Source organism: Anser brachyrhynchus, assembly GCF_964034855.1.
Source record: "Anser brachyrhynchus genome assembly, chromosome: Z".
Lineage (NCBI taxonomy): Eukaryota > Metazoa > Chordata > Aves > Anseriformes > Anatidae > Anser > Anser brachyrhynchus.
The window spans coordinates 47,936,349-47,958,162 of NC_137697.1; the positions used below are offsets into that span (position 1 = coordinate 47,936,349).

Here is a 21,814-nt window from a genome sequence, read left to right on the forward strand (position 1 = left end):
CATTCCTACATGTCAGCGCTTTCAGATCACAAGATCTCTGCTATTTCTGTGTAAACTAAAGACTGTAAAATGTAGTCAGGTCAATGGGACATAGACTGTCTTTCTGCTCATTCCTTGTAAAGTATATAAATGACCAAGTCCCCCCTCCTACCTTAGCTCTTTGTTGGTAGAGACCTACCCAAATGACCAATAATTATGCATCTCCCAACAAAGATGATAATTAATGTTTAATGGTTACTAGGCAGTGTAGCTTAACAGGCTGGGCAAAAGGCCATGACTCACAGGAACTGCATTCAGTTTCTGATCTTGTTCTGGGCCACTGAATTTCCAGAATTCTTATCAGGCAAATTGTCTTGGGCTACAAGCTAAAGGACGAGGAGATGTGTATGTTTCACAGGCAAGACAGAACAGGAACATTTGCATGCAGTAAGAATCTGAGATGGGAGGTGCAAGACCTGGAAAAGGTAGTGTTGCCATACAGGCAAAAATGCTTCTTCCTTGCCAGCAGAGGTACAAGGCACAAACGTATCTACAGAAGGCCAGATTCCAAGAAAAGTGTTTTATCCCAGCACAAGAAGTTGTTTCCTGTTCTTTAAGAGTAAAAAGGAAATATTAAAATGAAGGAAATGGGAAGTCACAACTCCAACACGAGAATGGAACAAAAAGAGAAGCATATCTCACCTCTGTGATGTTAAATGTCATGGATTCTGAAAACCACTGGCTGTAACCAAGAACTCAAACTTCTTTACTGTAGTTGAGACATTCTAAGCCCAACAGCTAAAGAGGTTCGTTTAAGTCTTAATAAAATCATCTCTTATCCCTTTCCTGCAGAAAGTCTTGTCAAGCATTCCTTCGACAAGCAACAATCAATACCCATCCATTTGCCATTCCCAAGGTATTTTCTAGAGTATAGTGTACATACAAGAGGGAAGCAGCTGTATAATGAATTTTGCACACAGTGAAGGCGGTAAGGCTGTGTGTCTCTGGCATTGTGCACCACGGACCAGAAAATGACTTCATTGCTTCTGTTTGTTTCTTTCTAGGTCTGTGGTATTTATTCTTGAAAATAAAGTAAGTTAAAACAAACTCAGTCTTTCAAATCTGTCCTTTCATCCATTTTGCTACCTACTTCTTAGAACCAGGCATCATCTTCAGTAATGAGTTCTTAAGTTGTGCATGCCATAAACTTCAGGACCAACATAAACTTGCCTACTCTGTTTTCCTTTACAACATATCCAATATGATCATTTTTGCAGTCTTGGAAGCATCTAGATATGTGGGTTGTGTCCCACTTAACATTTTTTTTTCTTGGAAGAGGGCTCTCTGCATTTCTATCCAGCAGCACCTTTCCCAGCATCAGGTAATCACCTGATAATCACCTGATAATCAGGTAATCACCACAAGTAATACAGAACGTTCAAGTTATCACTTGATCCCTACTGGAGTCAGTTGTAAGTGTCTAACTTTTGATAGAATCACATAATAGTTTGGGTTGGAAGGGACCTTAAAGATCACCCAGTTCCAATCCTCTGCCGTGGGCAGGACACCTCCCACCAGACCAGGTTGCCCAAAGCCCCATCCAGCCTGGCCTTGAACACCTCCAGGGATGGGGCATCCACAGCTTCTCTGGGCAACCTGTGCCAGTGCCTCACCACCCTCTTAAAGTAATTTAATTAAAGTAAAGAATTTCCTCCTAAAATGTAATCTAAATCTACCCACTTTTAGGTTAAGGTCATCATCCCTTTTCCTGTCACTGCACACCATGATGAAGAGTCTCTCCCCGACTTTCCTGTAGGCCTGACTTACTTTTTTTGCATATGTACAGATGCCTAATATTAACTGGATTAAGAGCAGTGAAAGTCTAAAAGCAAAATCTACCTGATGGCACTCAGAAAAAAAAAAAAGATGTTATAAAGAGATAAAATATATTTGGCTTTTTTGGCACATTTACGGCTTTTTTGGCACATTTACTTGAAGAAAGGAGAATGTTTCAGAAAATTCAAAGCATTGTTACATACAATTCATATCTGGTTACCTAGTTGTATACTTAAAAGCATAATGAACTGCTAAATTACTCATACAAGGAATCTTACAAGTGCTTGTTTATTGGGCTAAAATCAATAACATCAAATTCTCAGAAGTACATAGTGCAAACGAAATAACCTTGTTCCTCTTTTTGCGTGTTTGAAGTTCATAAATTCAGTGAATTAAAAAACAAAACAAAACCAACCAAACAAAAAACACTTAAGCCTAATTAATATCTGTGTGAATTAAAATGCCCTTAGGACTCTAATTAGTATACAATTTACCTTTATACCATGTGGTCACCTGCTCAGGTGATGTGCCTAAACAGTACTTTCAGTCATGTTTTGAAAAGAACAATTTATGGAAATGTATTACTGAGTATTCCAATTTGTGATTCTGATTTTAATATGATAGAGTATTATTTATTTTCCCTCATTACGGTTGGTGCAATCCACAAAGCAAGTCAGTGCTGCTTCAACTTACTGTGGCTTAGTTTTTCTAAAAGCTGAAATACAAGACCAAATGCACCTGGTGGGGCTAAACTGTGCTCTTGGTGGTCTTTGAAGTTGTCTAGTTTGCCATTTAGTCTACTGATTGTTATCAGGACGGTGTTAGGACTGCAGAACTCATTCAGTTCCCTTATATTGGAACTGTTTTCCTCATTTGGATGTCTTGTGCTGCTTAGCCAAACACTTTTTAGTTTTCACAGATTCACAGAATGGCTGAAGTTGGAAGGGACCTCTGGAGGTCACCTGCTGCAACCTCCCTGTGCAAGCAGGGCCACCTAGAGCCTTCTGCCCAGGACCACGTCCAGACAGCTTTTGAAGATCTCCAAGAAGGAGACTCCACAGCCTCTCTGGGCAACCTGTGCCAGTGCTCAGCCACCTGCACAGCACAGAAGTGTTTCCTGGTGTTCAGAGGGAACCTCCTGTCCTCCAGTGTGTGCCCACTGCCTCTTGTCCTGGCATTGGGCACCACTGAAAAGAGCCTGGCTAAAGTTGTGTCTGTTGACCTTCAGAATGGTTATATATTGCAGACATAGCCCTTTGTTCACCAAATGTAATTTAAGACAGCATTTAAACTCACTGAATACTGCAAGGACAGCTGCTAAGAAAAAGAGACTCAGTGCACTCCATGGTCAGTCATGTCACTCCAGAATGCATGAGGAAACTAAACAGTTATGTTTAGAAACTATACATTAACAGTACCATCACAGGAATGACTCAGCTGAGTTAAGGAAACTGCTTAAATCAGAAAAGCAGAAAGGAAGACTTCCCACTGCACTGTGATGAATTAACGTCTGTTGTGGTTTTTGTCTTTTTCCTGTACTTTTTCCAAAACACTGTTTTGAATTTAAAATTGTCATTTTGAGAGCATATCAGGTGTTCAGACTGGTGTTAGGTTGAAATGCTATTTCACTACTTTGAAATAGGAGGCATTTCTCTAAAGAGCTTTGATTTGAACACATCCTCGAGCTTTTTAAGTCACAACATAAAATAACTATTTTAGTTTTTCAGAAAATTATACCACATTCAAATGATAATCTAGTAGTGACTACATTTTGAATACACATACAAATGCAGTTAGCTAAAAAACAAAGTAATTTGTCTGTAAGTCCATCGATGTAATATGAAGTATCATGAATTACGTTGGTTTTAATGTCTATAGAGAAACAACACTAGCAGGAGTCAGGATTTACTGGTGGAACTACAAACATTTGCAAAGTGCCTGGATCTGCAGATACTGTCTGTGAGCTCCCCTGGTGGCCCAACGGCAACCAAACCGAAGAACATTTAAACGTAGCACTGAAACATCTCGGTGAAGGATAGACTACAGGTCCCCTGAGCGTTCAGGAATAACAGTATTAAGTTTTGTCTTCAGACTATGATCAATGGTAAATATAATAAAATGCCAAGAATGTTCTCGTTGCAGTTCAGGGTTAAAAAATGTAGTATAACATTTAAAATTAGGCCTAGAAATCAGTCAGAGTAGCTGTAGGCATTTGGTAGCAATTTTATATGAAACATGGGAGCAGTAAAAATAAGCATTTACTGCAAAGTCCTCGTCAGTGCCCTCCAACACTTTCAAAGTTATAATTTTGTTATTCCAGTGCTCTAAATAAGCAGAATTAGGGAGAAACAGGTGAACGGAACACTAATGTCAAAAACAGGTGGACTCTTTGATGAACATATAACAGGAGTTCAGATCAGAACAACGTGTAGAAAATCCTTCTACATCTCTCTACTAGCTTCCACTCTCCTACTCATATGCAACGCCCATAACCACCAGCATACCAGGATGAGTTTCAGATCTTGCACCAGTGTTAGGAAAACCACCAAGTCTACAGTGTGTCCACCAGAGAGAAAATACAAGGACCAGTGCCTAAACCCTTCCAACAGCATAGAGTTTGTTAAAGAAAAATCACTAACCCTTTCCTCATCTTCCTGCCAGCATCACCTGGGAAAAGCACAAGCATGTTTTTCAGCACTTTTAAAAGCCCTTACATGCTATGCTTAACACTCCTTCTCTAGCTGTGGCAAGTCTTCAGTGCCGCTGAAAATTCTGTGTATATGGGAGTGGAAAGATGTTATTAGTTAGTTTTCTTGATTTTGTTTTTTAGTTTTCTGTAGTCCCTGCTGGCAGGAGAAATTCTGAGATCAGGAAAAAATCATTGCAAACTTGTATCTATATAAAAATGAGTAAGACCACCCTTTAGTATGCATTTTTCCTACTACAAACATAGAACCAATTGCATAGGACTTACCGAAGGCACGAAGTAGCTGTGGTAGTTCCACAACAGATTTCTTATCAGCACACAGTAGCACAGTTCCTCAGGAGCACAGCTTTCTACAGGAGTAGATTAGAAATTCTGTCATAATATAGATTGAGTCTGTCCAATTATATTACTCCAGCGGTGTTTACAGTGAGATAACATAAATAAATAGTAGCACTGGAGAAAATCTTTGTCCCGTAGAGTGTAATTACAGGTAGAAGAAGATAAGCTTAAAATCATTAAAGTACAGGGGCCGTTAATCTCTGCCTTCTTACTCATCTCTGCTATTCTGTTTTAATAGAGCCAGTTGCACTGCATGGAGACTAAATAGAAGTACAGTCATGACTTTAACATTTGCAGGGGTTCAGTATACTTACTTGATGTAAAAAAAAAAAAATGCACTGATGTGTTGAACGGAATTAAGGTAATGTAGTGTCCCTTATATGTACACAGCGTTGAGCTGTCCATGGTAATTAACGTAGATATGTCCACTGAAAAAGGATTTTCATTAATATACATCATGGGGGGGGCTTGACTAATAAATCTTATGTCCCGGAGGAATTCACATACCTTCGGGTACACTTAAGCATAAAGTGCCTGAGCTTGTCTGTCTAGTAAACAAAACTGTGTTGTTGTTTTTTTTCAGCAGGTTCCCAGAATTGCTATCCTTAGTAATGATTGTCAAGAATCTGCCTTAATGTCTGAAAATTACTTGCAAAGATTTTGTTAGTTCCATTGAAAACAACAGAAAAATTACAGCCTCTCCCAGGATTCAGCTCCTGTAAAGCAATGAAATCTCTCCTATGAAAAAGATGTATTCCAGACTGGAGGCTGTCATTACTGAATTTTAGTGATCAGAGGGCTCACAGTAGTCAGAGTTAGTAGCTTTGTCCCATGGTGTCCTGTTCTTTTGACATTTTTATCCCTAAGCAGGCAGAACTGTGGAACTAAATCTTGCTTATTCATCAGTTTAAGATGAACTTTACTAGTGATACTTGCAAACCCTTGGGGAAAATTTACTATAGCAAAGATAGTCTCTAAGGAACACTAAAGCTTCTTCAACTGTTCCTTGCATTCATGTGTAATCTTACCTGGATATTCAAAACCTTTTCTGTGTGCAAAGGAAATAGAGCATTTCTTACTGCAACGTGAGCTAAATTTTAATGTTTCATAAGTGCACAAGATAATTTACTTTTATATTGAAAAGGGAGAGATTTTCCATATTAGCGGAAGTTGTTTGGGGTAGGGGAAGAAAGAAGAAAGAAGGGTTGTACATGAACTAAAGAAGACCATGGAGTGGAAGAACTGTTGCTGCCGTGTTTAATCATACGTCACTAGCCTAAATTGTAGTGCCAAAGCCAGGTTCATAATAGAATTATCAGCTCAAGTTTTCAGAGAGCTGTAGGTTTGTATTTCACTGAAAACTGCCTATCCATTCAATTGATTAGTTTTATCTGCTTAATTGTAAAATGTTTTGCTACATTTTGCATTCAAGAGCCAGGAGGTGACACACCTGCCATTTAAAGAGCTACTCTTTCCAGATTGGGTTATAATGCTTGTTTGACAGTTCTGAAGTTGTCAGAAACCTCTCATCACAAAAACTCTGAAAAATTAAGAGCAAGACAGTGGGTGACATACTCACTGTGCCTTTTCGCCATCATCATTTAATAAGGAAATGAACTCAGTATCATTTATCGAAGATTCTTTCTAATTTTTTGTTTTGCATATAAGTGATATATTCAAATCAGACATAGAGGCAAGGGCAGAAAAGGATTAACATAGAAAGACACACCTGAAAGCACATCTGTCCTGTGAATAGATCCAGATGGGCTTAGTCAGACACCACTTTCAATCTGTACTTCAGCTGGACACTAGAAAAGTACATCAGCTGAGAAGGCTAGCTGAGTATCTTCACACCTTCAGTGTGACATCCATGTTTTTGCTTTTCTCTGGCTGTTTGCTAGTTGTCCCATTACAGGTTCCTCCCTACAGATCTCACCAAGTGAAAACAAGTTTTGAGAACCATAGGATGGCAAAAGCTGAAGACCTGGTAAATGCAGCACACTGCATTCGTCCAAAACTTCAGATCCAGTTGCAGCATATGAGTCCAGCCTATGAGCAACGTGAGTGATTGTCAGATTTACAGAGCATTGTTGAGTTTAGTTCTCATTGCATATTTGGCAGCAGGGAGTGCAACCATTCTAACACCTTGTTGAGCTACCACACAACAGTAAATAAGCCAGGTCCTGTGCAGTAGTTGGATTCACGCACTTTTGGACTATGTTTGCACATAAAGCTAACAGGCAAAACAATAGAAGGAGCTCAAACAGAAAATAAAGATGTGAAAATGAGGAAGTAACAATAAGAGTACTGTGTATTTAAACCAGTAAGTCTGATATGTGCCACGGAGACTCCTTACAGTGAAGATGCATTATCACACTGGGTGCTTGAGTTAGAATGCTGGATATGTACAGAGAACAGTCAGCTGCCACTTGGAATGAAAAGTTCAGTGACAGCTTTCACAGGCAATGCCAAAAGGAGTTACATGCTTCACTCAAACTAGTTTTAGCACTCGGTCATCATTCCTCTTTTTTTTTTTTTTGTGCATTTGCAAAGTCGTCCTTTAACATTCACTATAGATTTAATCTCCCTACCCAACTCTCCAAAATTTTGCTTGTATGTGACGTTATTTATAGTGGCATCAGCAATGACAGCATAAAACTACAGTAAACATTTCACTTGCAGTCATGTGTTCTGCAGGAGCAAATCACTTCCACACATCAAAACCGGTCAGAAAGGAGGGTCTGCTCTCGCAGCCCGGCTTACAAAGTGGCTGAGCGTACCAATCAAATTGCCTTTAAATTTGTAGTCAAGAATCAGCCAAAAACCAATTCCTGCTACTGGATTCTGCTTACCGTTATTTGATTAATTCCCTTCACAAATGGATGTATGCTCAACGAATCTCAACAAGAGATCACAATAAGATCTCACGACATACCAAATTATCCATGCCTAGATAATCCGATAGGGTATGTTCACATGTCTGGAGAGGCCAGATACCAAAACGCCTTTAACTGTTACCTCCATTTCTACACTTCCGTAGCCTGTTTTTCTTTTTACATCTTAAATTTGTTTTAAAAGGAGGGAGGTGGGGGGTACAGACACAACAGACTAATAATATTTTCCTAGCAAGCTAACTCACCTTGGCACAGGAAGCTGCTGATGCTTTGTCTGCCTCTCTCTCTTCCCCCCTAACCAACACGCACATTGCTGAAGGAAGGACTGAGACTGTGCTCACAAAAGCAGGCTGAGTAAGAAATGGAAAATCATAGGCCACAATTAACAGCGGCTTGAGAGCATTCATTGTTTGCTTGCACTTCTGTGCATGTGAGATTTAGCCAGATCGTAACAAAAATTTTGTGAGTTGCTTTGCAAGGTAAACATCAAATAATGCTGATTTCAAAGAGGAAAGAAATTAATTAAGATGCTCTATAAATGAAATTCAATTTGAATGAATTCAATCAAAAATGAATTTCAATTTTGATTTTATTTAAAAATAAAAAGATGCCGCTGAATGCACAGCTCCTGGCTGGATTGTAGAAGAGATAGTGATTTCCAGTAAATTAGCAAATGTTGTGTTTTGCATGTATGAAGCCAGTTTGTTCCTAAAATACAAAGATTCATACCCGTCCTTCATTTTGTGCATGTATCGTGCTGGTTGGTTGTGTGGATGGATTAACTGTGACAGGCTGTGACATCAGCAAGGGCTGGATGCTGCCTGGCTGTGTAGTTTGGCAATGCATCCTCCCTCCCCTTACTGCTGGGCTGACTCATTCACTCTACAGGGTGAGTGAATTATGCTTAGCACAGGCCCAGTTCTGCCCTCAGAGAGAGGCACAGCATGTGCTGAAGTCTTTGGCATTCTGCCTCTGTGCAGAAGCTGTGCCATAACCAAAGCAGGCAGATTTTCAGTCCCTGTTTACACAAATGGTATTGCTGAGAAGCAAACGAAAAGAGGTATTAATGCTAACAAATGAAGCTGGAAGTGATAAAATATGCCAGTTCTTTAGCTAGATATTATTATTATTTAGTAATATTTGATCTTGCAGCTCTGAAAAATTGTCTAAATGAAGCTTTTTTTTCTGTAAAGCCTGTGAAAAGCGCAGGCCATGTTTTGCATAGGGACTGCTAGGGACGAAGAAACAGTGTTTGTGAATCTGCAAAAGGCTGAGTGATCATGGTCATTTGGGGATACAAAGACTTCACAGAAGAGGGCCGACTACCATACCTGTAGTGACCGTAAAAAGCTAGAGCAAGTGGAGCAAGAACATGGTAGAAGCAGCTCTGATGTGAATGAGTACCATACTGTCAGCTTCTAGCTGCGTTCAGAAGGGGAGTGTTGTTTATTAATAACCCAGGAGCCTGCTGATTTCGTAGTTATTCATTAATGATCTTGTGCTTAAACCTGAGGTATCAATTTAGTAGTTTTTTTGGTTGATGTTGATGAAACCTGGAGCAATAACTGCTGAGAAGGCAGCCTCTGGAAAGGTGAATGCTAATGAAATACCCTGCCCTTCGAATACTCTGAGGTATCATTTCCATACTACTCACAGTCCCGTAGGACCTGCTTCTAAGGTCAGAAGGTTTTAAAGTACTCAGCAGAACAAGAATCTCATGTAGACAGTTGGTGGTTTTGGAGCAAACAAGGTCTTTGTAACAGCCTGAACTTTAAACTGTCTCCATTTCACTCCTCATAGCTGCCAAAAGTCAAGTGAAAAACAGGAAGCAGGATTATTTTGTGCTGTAAGAAGGACTTGGAGGGGAGCAAGCTGCCCTCTTGGAAAAGATAAACTTGCTGACATAGCCAGTCTAAAACTCTTGACCTTCATCTTGAAGATGCTGTGCCCACAGCTTGTGTGGCTCACTGTCACTTCACAGACTGCTTTCCTGGCTGAAGAAGTAAGACAGTTACTTCTGAAGACAGTTCCTTCTGGAGAAGCTGGTAGCAGCAAAAGGTTGAACGACAGAGTTTATCAGTGACTGTGCCTACATCTTTCCAGTGAATATTCCCTAGAGTCAGTTCTCCTTTCATCTGCAAAAAGTAAGACTCAGCTTTGGATGCTGAACTCTCAAGGTTATAGGGACACTTTGCTCATCGTGTACGTTAAGTATGGTCTGAAGATTCATGCTCTCTTAAAATGTCATGAGGAACACTGAAAAGGCAGTAAGCGGTTCCTTAGGACACTGTTTCTAAGGGTTCTCCTTATACTAGTTACCTAAAACAACAGTTGGTTACACTTGAGAGGTGGCATTTAATTACCGTGCATACATACTCATCAGAACAACCTTGACCGTGTCACCTAGCCAAAGGCCACATCCTGGCACCATGGCCAAGGAAGTGTATGCCTGCATGAACCAGCTTACCAGGCCACATAACGATGGTCTGGCACACAGTTAAGCATCTATCAAATGAATACAGGTATGTAATATGATTGTTATCTCAGGTGACACCACACCAGGATGCCTAGTATGCCTAGTACCTCAGGCTCCACCTTCAGTTATCTCTAAATAAGATGGCAAGGCAGAAAGCTTCCCATGGATTTGGGGCTTTTTTAGGTGGCTCCCTCATGGAGTGCACCTTTATTTTCTGAGGTCAGACAGTACTCTGTGGAAAAATTACGTTTACTGTTAAGCTGTCATTTGCACCTCACCTCTGCCAACACCTTGTGCCAGTTTTCTGTCCTTGTTTTTTGTCTGCATTCACCACTTGGCCAGCAGTCTTTCCCATGAGGAGCTCCCAGTGAGGATGTAAGCAGGCTCTGCTGCCCTGCTGCCCCCACAGCTAATCTGCTGGAAGAGAGGTTGCATGTAAGCAACAGACATACCTGGCCCTGTTGCTGTTCTCAGACACTGGTGAAAATAAATCAAGTTGCATTAGGTTCTGACTTGTGTGTTAACTACGTCCATGAGGAGTGCTAAGGGAGGCTACACGAGCTGAGTGAGAACGTCTGGAGGAGAAGGGCACTACTCTGATATATAGATACTTCCTGATCACATCAATTCTAGACTAGACAAAGCTCTGTTCAGCAGAAGACCTCTGTTGATGGTCACCTCACGTGCTACCTTTGAATTCCTAAACCGGGCTGTGGTCTACCGATGGGGGTCAGCCAGTGTTTCCTTTTCCGGGGAATTTTGTTCACTACATTAAAGTTTGATAAAGTTACCTTGACGTGTTATCAGAGATTCAATACTTGACTGAAGATTACCTGGAATAGAAACACTCCCTGCCTTTGTTTTTCTTGCTTTCTTCTCTGTAGATAAGATATTTGGTCCAATGTCTGTGTGTGCATTAGGTTTTTAGAGTGTGCTACTATATCCCTTGACGGGATCAGCCCAGGTCAGAAAAGAGGCAGATGCAACCTGCTGAGCACAGGAGGGGAGCCACAGCCACAGGCTAAGGAGCAGAATCCACAGCTGTGCTAGCTGAAGCAGAGCTTCATGTGAACTAAGGTGCTGACACCTTAATAATTACCTCCTTTCCTCCAGTATGTGGAAAGGCTGCAGAAAGCTGTTAACAATGGCCTGTAACCTTTGACTCAGCAAAGGACGGCCCACAAAGCAAGCCATCTTTCCAGAAAAAAAAATAGTAAGACTTTGTGGCAGTAAGCAGGCCCCCTTCCTTACTCATCACTGCTCTTCATGTTCACAGCACAGCTGTGACATGAGACGCACAAGAGAAGCACATACAAATGGTCCTGGAACCATGACCATGGCAATGGCTGGAAAGAAACTTCACCAGCAGGAGCAGGCTCTGGAGTATAGCAGCCTCAGGCCTGGGAATTACAGAGACATTGCTGCCAGGATGCCAGTAAAAATGCTTAAGTGCAGTTCCTTGTTGTGACTGAAGAAAAGGAAGGACTTATCTGGCAAGTCTCCCTGAAAAGCACAGTAGAGGAACTTCTGAAAGCCAGGCATGGACAGGGCAGTGATTGCTGCTCCACATCAGAAATAGCCAGCAGCAAACCGTGAGCAATCCCAGTCTGGCAAGCATTCAGCTGAAATGACGAGTACAGAGACTTCTGCTTGTTCATAAATAGAGGAAGAGCTATCTAGAAACCATGACTTAGGAGCAGAGAGATCAGGGAGGAAGCTGGCAAAAAAAGAGTTTGAATATTGGTAAAGGTTTGCAAGTTGCATCAAATGCCTTATTGCAGTTGTTTCTTACAGCCGCGTTGATGAGTTTTGATCTTGTCGTCAGTGTCTTGAAATTATATTTACTGTCATGTGTGGTAACAGCCTGACACTTGAGCCAGTATTCACCATGTAGAATGTCTGTATTTAATACCAGCTTACGAGTTCCCTGCTGTGCCTCATGACTGACAGTCAGCACTGCCTACAGACACCTCATGACATGCAGCCCTGCAACCCGAATTCTAGTGATCATATACAGGTCATTAAAAAAAACATCCATTTCACATCAGAAAAGTAACATTATAAAGGGTAAGAACAAGGTCTGTGAAAATGGCAATCATATCAGGCAAGTAGTCATTTTATGTTCTTGAAGTTGGAGATAAATTGGTTATACAAACAAGAATTTTCAAGAGCCCGGAAAACGTTATTTCATGCAGCTATTCAAACTCTTGGTCTGATGACTGGTGCTATGTCAAAGCAGCACCTCTAATGTATTTTTTCCTGACAGAAATTATTTCAGATATTGAAATAGAAAAAGGTTGTAACTTGCATATCTTGTTAATAGCAGGATACATACTAATCCGTCTGCAAGCAAGAAAATATTCTCATAAAGTGGCAGATCAGCCAAAGGAAGTAAGATGTACCTCTACACCTACAGACATAGCACAGCAAATAATGTACTGCCACCTCAGTCATGGCTGGCAATGGCATTCTGTTTTAAATATTTTACTTAGTGGGCATAGGAGAAAAAAATGTAGATTTGCTGGGATCTTGAGTGTACTTGCATAGGACAGAAGGCTTTGTTTATGTGTGTATTTTCACGTAGCACTGTGTAGCCCTTAGACTGGAGTCAGAAAGACATTTGTTCCTTTGCTATTATTTGAATGGTGTTATTAAGTTTTTACAAGACAGTAGAGTTAATCATTCTTATGCTCACTGACTGTAAGTGTGCAAGTAAGCAAATATTTCAATAGAACACAGGGTATAACTGGAAATAGTTAATGGATCTGAGGGAGCACAACTACATTTTGCAACAAAATAATTGTCTTTGAACTTTGGAATAGGACTGACAGACCGTTTTTTTTTTTCTTTTTTTTAAATGTCTGTGTAAGCCAAAAAAAAATAATAATTAAAAAAAAAAGCTCGTTCCAAACAGCCATTCTTTAGTTCAACAGTAACTTCTGAAATACTCTTATGGGTACTACAGTAAATCTGACTTTTTCTTCTTTCACATCTGCATTGTTTGACTTTGGCAGGAGCTGCAAGCCTGTCAGTGGCTGCAGGCACGACAATGTCTGTCATGGTGGAAGAACATACTTTAAAAGAGACGAGCCAGCTTCAGGTCTTTGCTAAGAGCGTGACCGTGCTGGGACTAAGAGTATGTGCATGGTTATGTCACAGATGGGTTTGGTACAGTGGATATAGCTTGGATTACATTTGTTTTGCCTGTTCTATTTTGCTCTCTAAGTCATAGTCAGAGATGCTGATGGCACTTTCTCCTCTTTACATTGCACAGTTCCCTTCTGTATTCACTAGGCAATTCTGTCAGCCCTTCTTATTTCTCTGAGACCTTCAAGATTACTATTACAGGTTCTCAACTGAAGCTTTCCCTTGGCAAGAGAGGACAGAGGAAGAACCCTCAGTCTAAGTGGCTCAGACCCCTTCTTCCCTGTTAAGGGCATGGAAAGAAACGAGTTTGTGAATCTCTACACAGAACCCAGCGGTGATTTAAGAGATTTTCTGTTGACTGTTCTGCTCCCACTTTCTACCCTTTGTGCCCAGCATGCCGTGCTAGCTCTGATCAGTTAAAATCCCTCTAACTGATTGTCTCTCCCCCTTCTATCATACCTAGGGCACTCCGTCTGCAGTTCATTTGTACAACCCAAGCAGAGGCAAGGTGCCTAGGACAAAGTGGTCAAGGCAGCAGAGGCAGAGCTCAGGCTGCAGTGTACCAGGGTAGGTTTCTCCGGCAAGAATGGAGAAATCAGCTCTGACAGATAATGGCAAGACCCTAAACATCTTCGTTAAGGGTCTTACCAGGGCTGCACTTAGTCTCCAAGGGTCCTTACAAAACCTTTTGCTCAGGACATTCCGAAGCAGAATTTGGACATCAGCCCAAAGCTGTGACTTGTGCCAAATGGCAGTAAGTTACCTTAACAGAATACTGTCAACAACAGTTAATTTTGAATTTCTTGTTGATACTTCAGACTGCAAGACTTTTCCTGCCCTGTCAGATTTCAGTTAAATCAGGCTACACGTTCAGAAGTTACGGGAAACTGTACACAACCTACATATCACATTATATTTGTTTTCAGTGGGTGCCATGTGAGAAAAACCTTTCAGGAATTTAAAGTATATCTTCAAATGTATCATAGATCATTGCAAATTGCGTTTCTCAGCCCCTGGGTAAAAGAACTCCAGTGTTCCCATGCAGTTGCACACCCCAATTTTGCACTGCTGAATTTTGCACTCCTGCAAGAATTGCTGACACAAAGGAATGTATCATGGGGCTTTTACTAAGTCTTTGAATTCACAGAATCATAGAATATCCCGAGTTGAGATATTCAGATATGGAAAATTCAGATATTTAAATGTGGCTGACAGAATTCCACTTCTAAATACAAAAGCAAGTTGGAAATACAAATTGTTGCAGCCAGAGATCCAAGAAGTACAGGAGAAATAGTAAGTGAATGCTAGCAATAAAGTAAAAATTACAGGTAATTACAGGCAAATTACAACTGTGTGTATAAATTCACCATTCTTTGAAAGGCATAGAGCTATTTTCTCAACTCGTTTTAAACCCATGAGAACTTTTAAGGAACGTCGGTTGTATATTGCAAATAAAAGAGCATTAAGAAAGACTGCATATGAGACGAGGTGGAAACCAGCTGGCCTGTCAGTAGGTGATCAATTCAAAACTGAAAAAGGAGGATAGCCAAGAACAGTCTCGGTAAATTTTGCTTTGGGAGGAGGATAGGGAACCTAACACACTGTAAAACACTCAAAACCCAACAAGCAACCTCATTATATTACTTCTGTTGCTGCTGCTGGAATAGGGAAACAGTGTGTGTTGGACAAGAAAAATGGCTTGCTTATCGTGAACACCCTTTAGAGCAAGAACACGTGCATGCAGTTGCAAGAAACCTAGTTATATGTAAATTCTGAGAGCCAAAAGAAGGCACACATCTGGCTTGTCTGCAAACAAGTGCTACAATATTTACATTGGACCATTTTATCACCTGTATTCTTCAGAGTGATGAATGAGAAACTTCACTACAATTTTACTGCCTTGGATAACCTTATGGATCTCCTGTGGGAAAATAAGTTAATTCCAGGTAAGAGCAGCTCCCTCCCCTCACTGCTAGCCACATCTGTTTGACCATATTGTGCAATCATCAGATAGAACCATTATTAGTGAGCTTTGCCAAAGCTGATTTTGATCAAAATTCATTTTTTTACTGCTTGCATTTAACTCACGTCCATGTAAATGTAAACTGTGTAAGAAAAGCATTATTAGGGCACTTAAGACAACACAAATGCTTTTACATTGCTTGCAACAATAGTCTGAGATGTACCAATTGGGAAATGAGATTTCTTGAAGAGGAGCAAGTTTTGTACCCATTAACTTTGTGCCTCAAAGGGGCCAAAGAAGCAGGTCCTCAAAGTATAGCTTCCCCTGTATTTCTGCAGTGTTTGATGTTCACCCTGTACCTTCAGTTTGTGATTGTAAGTATTATTATTGATTACTATTGTCATCAACAAGTAACAAGAGCGAGCAACCTCAAATCTGAAATATTCCCAGTGGGGACATGTAGAAACAGGAAAGAAAACCTACTAAATGATGCTGCTTGTTATCTCTGTTTCTTCACTAACAAGGTTGCTTCAGATAATGCAATAACCCTTTAGCTAATCAAAAGGGATTATCATTCACAATAAATAAATAAATTAATTAATTAATTAATTAATTAATCTTTTATATATATTTTAGGATTTGAATTGATGGGAAATCCATCAGGATACTTTTTAAATTTTGAAGATAAAGAGCAGGCAGTAAGATGGAGAAATTTAATTACACTTCTGGCCAGGAGATACATAAGTAAGTTTCAACAACAAACAAACAAAAAAACCACACATTCTTATGTGTTTTAAGTTTTAAAAACTTATTCTGTTGTGATCCTTTCTAACTACCTCGAAAAAATCTGGGTTGTGTTCAATTTCATGACACTGGTATTCATCACAAAACAGGGAAAGACCAGATATACCAGATATCAGGAAATACCAGAATAGCCAATGGGATTATTGCCCCATTTTTCTGTTCCATGTCCAACAGCCTGAATGAGCAGTGTGTTCTAGGCAGCACATTTGGCCTTCCTCTGGGGTCTGAGTTTTAACTTCTTTATGTTATTGTGGTTGTAAACCACCAGCTCGCATTAGGGCATGATAACCTGAATGCATCCAACGTGACAGCTTCGAATATTTCCAACAAAGCAGAAGCCTTAGCCTGAGTCTCACTTAGCCCGGATGCCCTACCCACAAAGCTATTATTCACATCACCTCACTGCAGTTTTGTGTTGGTGGTCCTTTCATCTTTTTCACATATTGCTACATCCAAAATGAAGTATCATTTTGAAATCACCAAAATTGCATTTGCCAGCTTATTAAAAATAGGTAATTTACACCCTACTGCAGTATAACAGGGTGTATAACCTCATGTATAGCACATGACTAACTGATAGGATTGTCTGTACATGCACTCAACTCACTGATAAATGAGGCCTCTTACACAGATAGATACAGACTGGAGCATGTTGCTAAATGGAATTTTGAAACTTGGAATGAACCAGACCACCATGACTTTGACAATGTGTCTATGACAGTGGAAGGTAAGCATATTTTGGTGTACTTACTAGTGTAGTAAGGGAGAAGTGTGTGTGTGTTGGGTGGGAAATAGTGAGAAAGGAGAGATGCTGGCAAAGTAATAAGGTAGATAGGAGAGCTAAGGAGTGTGGAAGGTGTATCTAATCTTTTTTGCTCAGGTCATATTACTTACTACAATAATTACTCTGTTCCCTGCTTGAGCATAAGTGTAATACAGGGCTAGCAGAACAGGGAAAACAGAATAGGAGTTAAACTGTTAAGTCCTGTTCATTGGTTATAAAATACTATAAAATAGTTTACGAGGAGTAACAGGATGGAGGGTGGGGTAAGGGGAAAACCATTCACTGATAGATGCATGCTTTGGGAACCTGTCCTCACAAGACCTTTGAAAGAACCTTGTGAATGCAGCAGAGGTTTTCATGTCTTCTCATGTTGTCATTGCCTAGGAAAGAGTAGACTCAGCTTGTGAGGTCCTGCCAATAAATGCAAAAATAGAAAGAGTTATAATATCTCCCCATAGTTTTAGATCAAGATTCTGTTTTGAGTTATTATTGTTGATACATGTATCTGCTTGGACTTCAGGGTTCCTCAACTATTACGATGCCTGCTCAGAAGGATTAAGAGCAGCCAGTCCTCTACTAAAATTTGGAGGGCCTGGAGATTCCTTCCACCCTTTTCCCAAGTCACCCATATGCTGGAGTCTTCTGCGTCATTGCTACAATGGAACCAACTTCTTCACAGGGGAGACTGGTGTAAGGCTGGACTACATCTCTCTTCATAAGAAGGTTGGTCCAAGACTTCAATTTAAAGCTATTTTTAATCAGTTTAGTCCAACTTACATTTTATTCTGATTTATGACATTGATTCCTAGGTGAGTGTGCAACCTATATCAGGAATCATAACTAGCTACCTATTCTAAAGAAATTTTGAAGAAGATGGTCAGTTGCAAGACTTCAACTCAAAGGCCTATGCCTAATGCCCACGGGGATTCAGCTCCTCTACATCTTTTCCATTTTATGTTTTAGGAGGAGCTCATACAATCAGCGGATACTGTAGTGGATTAGGTGTAAGATTCTAATACTCTGTGGTCCACAGCTCCTCAGGGACTCCAGTAACATATTTTCATAATGTGTTTAGGTCTCCATGTTGTGTCTCTACTATTGTTTGCTCACTTTCACTACGCAGATATGAAATATTGTTGCAGGGAGGTGGGCGTTCTCTCTACATCTTGGAACAAGAAGTGGAAGCAGTTGGACAAATTCAGAAGTTGTTTCCAAATTTTGCTTCTGTTCCCATATACAATGATGAAGCAGATCCTATGGTTGGATGGTCCATCCCACAGCTGTGGCGAGCTGATGTGACATATGCAGCTATGGTTGTAAAGGTAAAACATTGTCACAGTAGGGTCTTCTGAACTGTTAACGCAGTTGCAAAAGTAGACTTAGAGTCATTTTTTCTGACTACTCAGAATAATAGAGATAAAATAGAGAGCCTAAAAGATATAGCTGGTGTTTCCCTGAACAGTTTGTTAACAGTAGCTTTATTTACTTTGTATAAATTTTCTTCATTGCCCCCCCCCCAAAAAAAAAAAAACCAATAACTAGCCATCCATATGTTGAAGAATGTGTTGGGTATTGTACACAATTTCCCAGTTAAATCCACCTGATAAGACTATACCCACACATTCTCTCTCCAAGCTGTCACTTCACTTCTGTGGGATTATTTCCCAGTCTCTTCACAAGTTTATCTTGTCAAGGGACATCAGGTATAATTATGAAGTCCACTGAGCTCTAAGCATAAGCCCATTCTTTGTCTTTTGATAATGATTCTCTACATATGGTCGTATTAATTACTGCTAATACTGCTCATGATCAGAAAAGCAGGAGAAGAGAATGCTCACCTTTCCTGCCCTTGCAGGAACTGTAGTCTGGTCCCAGGGCAAGCTCAGGTCTTGCCCTTACAAAGCAACAGTTCCCACTGCATGCCTGTTTTGTGACCCACTACCTTATAGAGCATCCAGAGTCCAAACACACCTGTGCAAAGCAGAAATTCCCAAACATGGGAGCATGTGTGTCACCCAGGAATGGGATACGTGTTGTCAGCTGTGCCTGCGAACAAAGGCTTCTAGCTCCTTTAGCCTGCATACAGAAGGATTCTTCTCCAGAGCAGTAAGTCACTGGCTGCACTGCAGGGAGTTTTTGAGAGAAAGAGCAGTGTTTATAGTGACATGGTGTTATGAAGGGATAAAAAAGACCTATCCAACAGAAAATTAACACTTCGGTAGATAGGAGCTGGAGCCTGGTGTTGTTAAATGCACTTTCTTCAGAGTCACAATTATGAGACCTTCTCTGTTGTCAGCTTTCTGAAGTAGTGTTTGATTCTGATATCTAGGCACAATCTGGTAAACAGAGAGCTTGGGAACTCCGGCATTTTGCAGAACAGCCCAGTGACCAGTGCAATACTGAGAGAGAATGTATTCCTTGTTAGCACTAAAAGGATAAAACTACTGATTGAGGAATGGAATCCGGGACCAACTTATAGACACTAGTCTAATGGCTACAAAGTAACTCCAGATTTGGAGTTTTTACATTTACATTTATTTCAGCTAATAAATACAGTTTACTAATCCAATATTCAAAACAGAGGAATATCATTTGTAGTTCAGTCACCACGGAAACATATTCATAATTTATGCAAACTACTAGTAGTAGTCATTTCAGAGAATTTTTATTGCCTAAACTGTGTGGATACTTCAAATTTTCCCGTGATTAATGTATTACCTAAAAATAGTTTCTTCAAGAGGTGTGAAGAACAGTTTTGTTCTTCACACTTTTCTAAATGACAGAGTGACAGTTCCTTCTAATACGCCGTAAAGATTAAAAATAAAAAATAAATAAAGATATCGTGTTTTCTTTGGATTTTTTTCCGCGATGAAGTTCCATTTTCTCCATGATTTTGCAGGTAATCATCCAGCATCAAAACCTGCTTATTGCCAAAGCCAACAACACCATCAACTATACACTACTGAGTAATGACAATGCCTTCTTGAGCTACTACCCCCATTACTTCACACAGCGGACTCTGACAGCACGTTTCCAGATGAACAATACAAAGCCACCTCATGTCCAGATGGTGCGGAAACCAGTGCTAACTGTCATGGGCTTGCTGGCACTGCTAGGTATGGTAATCACCGAGGAGAGAGCACATCAGTAACTTCATCAACCTAGGAGCTTCATGCATGACAGAGATTGGGTCAGCCATCTCACTCTTGATAAAAGCCAGATTTCTCCTACCCAGCTGTGGTTGTTACAAAAATGAACTCTGATTTCCTCTGAGAAATTAATAGCTCAGGAGAATCTTCCTGACAGTCTGTCATCTCTTTGATTTAATCTACTGCTTTGTTTACAAATTCTGCATGCCAACCACTCTTTTTAGTTGACTGGTACTTCCTCATGTGCTATCACTTCAGGCTGCAAATGACTTTAATAAATGCCTACAGCTGTAAGACACATGCAGCCTACTAAAGGGAGATCCTAATTCACTGTTACATATGTAGACTTTGTTAGCTGAACTGCTAAGCATAAGACCTGCTGTGGTATGTGCATGCTCTGCAGTAATAAAATCCACCCATAATCCTGACTGATGCTATACCTGAAAAAAAAAAAAGCTAGAACACCACTCAACCTATAGATCCCTATGTTTTGACCTTTTTTATATCAGAAGTTGGGTAGACTAGCAGTTATGTTTAAAGAGTTGTCACATTTTTTCAAAGGAGAAAAACAGATCTTTGCAGAAGTAAAGAGCAGTGAAGGCGAAAGCACTGAAAACGACTCAGTTGGTGTCCTGGCATCTGTGCACAACCCAAGTGAGCTGCAGCCCTCTGACAGTTGGCAAGCTACTCTACTGATTTATTCAAGTGAAGATAACAGGACTTCATCCAATATCAGCACTATCACAGTGAATGCCACCCACTTCCCCAAACTTAGAGGTAAGCAAACATCATGTAGGCAGTTCACATAATTGATTATGAAGGCAGAACGTGTGCTGAAAAACTTCTGATGAGTTTATTTTCCTGGCGAGAGTGAGTTTCATTTGCTAACTTTCTCACTCATCTTTTGGGCACTCCCATTTTTTTCTGAGATATGATGGTGCTCTTGTAGGAAAAACTCTTTCCACTTTGCCCCTGTCTTTAACAACAGCTGCAAATGCTACCTTCTCAGAAAGCTATTTATCTTGGCTGGATAATGCCAGGCAACAAATTCCCTTACCAAGATCACTCCAAGGTAGCCAACATGACCACACTATTACACAATTGATGCAGTTGTCCAACAAATACATGCAGCACCTCTGCGAAAAAATAAGTGGGCCTCAATTCTGGATGTGGACATAATAACTTAAAATTTGAACTTGGAAAATACAGGCTGGGTTGTAGAACCTCATAAGAGTGCTAACCCTATCCTCATGACTTTCCACTGGAAGCCAGGCTCCAAAGTGCTGAAATCGCTTTTGCGAATGTATATATCAGCACCTTCTGCTAAATTTATTCTTGTTGGTATTTAAATCCAAATGAAGGGTTTACTTTCTTTCATTTGTGTTCCTGAAGAGCCAGTGTATATGACGTATTACCTGGATAACAACCAAACCAATCCCTACCTGAAGTGGAAGGAACTAGGAAGCCCTGACTTTCCGTCCCCAGAGCAGTTCCAGCAAATCAGGGATGCTGAGGTATGACCGTGTATTTCCTTGAAGTGTTGTGTGGCTAAAGTGGTTGTTAATTGGTTAATTAAAGATAAAGAGACAAGGCATCAGCTCAGGTAGTCAAATTTTTTTCCTTAGTCCACAGTCGTGTGCGTCTCTTATGCATTTGAAAATGGACTTGCAGCCATGCAGAGAAGCGTAACTCACAGACAATTGATAGCTTTGCATTCATGTTATACAAGAGACTAA

At 40.3% G+C, this 21,814-nt stretch overlaps 1 protein-coding gene across 6 annotated transcripts in view; it reads left to right on the forward strand.

Annotated features, from left to right (window-relative positions):
- Nucleotides 1–21,814, forward strand: part of IDUA (alpha-L-iduronidase) — a 50,941-nt gene that overhangs the window by 23,869 nt on the left and 5,258 nt on the right. For 3 of the 6 annotated variants that reach the window (XM_080575206.1, XM_080575205.1, XM_080575208.1), the window contains 8 exons: nt 15,242–15,324; nt 15,978–16,085; nt 16,777–16,872; nt 17,450–17,652; nt 18,072–18,251; nt 19,829–20,045; nt 20,640–20,855; nt 21,471–21,592. In XM_080575206.1, the coding sequence (XP_080431332.1) occupies nt 15,242–15,324; nt 15,978–16,085; nt 16,777–16,872; nt 17,450–17,652; nt 18,072–18,251; nt 19,829–20,045; nt 20,640–20,855; nt 21,471–21,592 (1,225 nt within the window). The remainder of the gene's footprint in view (nt 1–15,241; nt 15,325–15,977; nt 16,086–16,776; nt 16,873–17,449; nt 17,653–18,071; nt 18,252–19,828; nt 20,046–20,639; nt 20,856–21,470; nt 21,593–21,814) is intronic. The other 3 variants (XM_080575209.1, XM_080575207.1, XM_080575210.1) reach the window with 3 other exon arrangements.